Source organism: Penaeus monodon, chromosome 23 (assembly GCF_015228065.2).
Source record: "Penaeus monodon isolate SGIC_2016 chromosome 23, NSTDA_Pmon_1, whole genome shotgun sequence".
NCBI classification, from domain to species: Eukaryota; Metazoa; Arthropoda; class Malacostraca; order Decapoda; family Penaeidae; genus Penaeus; species Penaeus monodon.
The window spans coordinates 16,083,989-16,085,186 of record NC_051408.1 but is presented as its reverse complement, the minus strand read 5'-3'; the positions used below and the strand labels follow the sequence as shown (position 1 = coordinate 16,085,186).

At 39.0% G+C, this 1,198-nt stretch overlaps 1 protein-coding gene across 1 annotated transcript in view; it reads left to right on the top strand.

Moving 5' to 3' along the window:
* Window positions 1-306: 306 nt before the first annotated feature.
* The window catches only part of LOC119587821 (signal transducer and activator of transcription 5B-like), a 29,198-nt gene continuing 28,306 nt past the window's right edge, over window positions 307-1,198 (top strand). Inside the window, 2 exon segments of the mRNA XM_037936525.1 lie at window positions 307-519; window positions 803-942. Coding sequence (XP_037792453.1) covers window positions 478-519; window positions 803-942 — 182 coding nt within the window. The 5' untranslated portion in view covers window positions 307-477.

Here is a 1,198-nt window from a genome sequence, read left to right as displayed (position 1 = left end):
GCTATGGAGTTTTCTCAAATATGTGTTATATCATATGCTACTAACAAAAGATATTAGAAATAAGCTTAGACTCACTGTATAATTGATTAAGATTTTTGTATTTTGAGCATTTCTGCACAGTCACAGTTCCTTGAATTTGTAAAGAATATCTCAGAACTGGTGGCTAGAATACGTGGAAAGAGATTATGTGCAGTGAGATAAGATGTGTTGTTGAGAGACCCATTGTCGGAAAGGAGGAAAATTCTTTGTGATAAGAATGCTTCAGAGATAAGCTATCTGAATGCAGTCTTTCTTTCAATGTGGAGTACCAGAAGGAGTAGAAATTACCCTCCAAGGCGCACGGTTTATATTTGCTCTCTCTAGTTTTGCCACTTTAGGTTGAGGAAAAATATTTTGAGAGTGCGTCTGTGGTGTGCACTTCTGATTTTTGAATACAGAGAACATATTTAGCCCATTACCTTCTACTAGTTTTGGAGGATGGGCTTGACATCAGCTGATCCTAGAGGCAACATGAAACGTGTATGTTGTGTTGAAATTCTGCCAGTGTGTTTTCTATATTTAATCACGTTAATTTTATATGTATTTTCCTTTTTCTATCTTTCTTTCTTTCCTTTTTTTCTGGGTTTCTGACTGGTAATGGTTTACCAATAGATGTTGCGATTCTTGACTGCTAAAGATAGTCAACTTGCAAGAATTTTTACAAATGTTTTCTGTTAATTGTTTTTTGTTATAATTGGAAATCAGAGTATAGGACTATTCACAGTAACTTAAGTTTGGAAATTAACAAAGTATAATGTTTCAGAGCACAATGTCGTTGTGGAACAGAGCACAGCAGCTTCCCGCAGATGACCTCCGTCGGGTCCAGGGTATATATGGTGAACAGTTCCCGATTGAGGTGCGACACTACCTGGCAGGATGGATAGAAGACAAGATGCAGCAATGGTGAGTTTTTTTTATGAGTTACAGGTGTGGGGGTTGGTGGGGAAACATCTCGTCACAAGTACAGAAAGCACTAGAAAGGAGGCAACTCAGCAGGCCTTCAGGAAGGGGCTCATTTGTGAGTTCCTGTAGGGTTTCCACTGGTCCATGAGGGTGGAGTTTACTAGCCATCAGCTGTGAGGAGGGCCGTCTCCAGTGAGGACATTACTTGTGGGTGTAGGATGTATTACAGAAAATTGAAAGATAGGAAAATAATAAA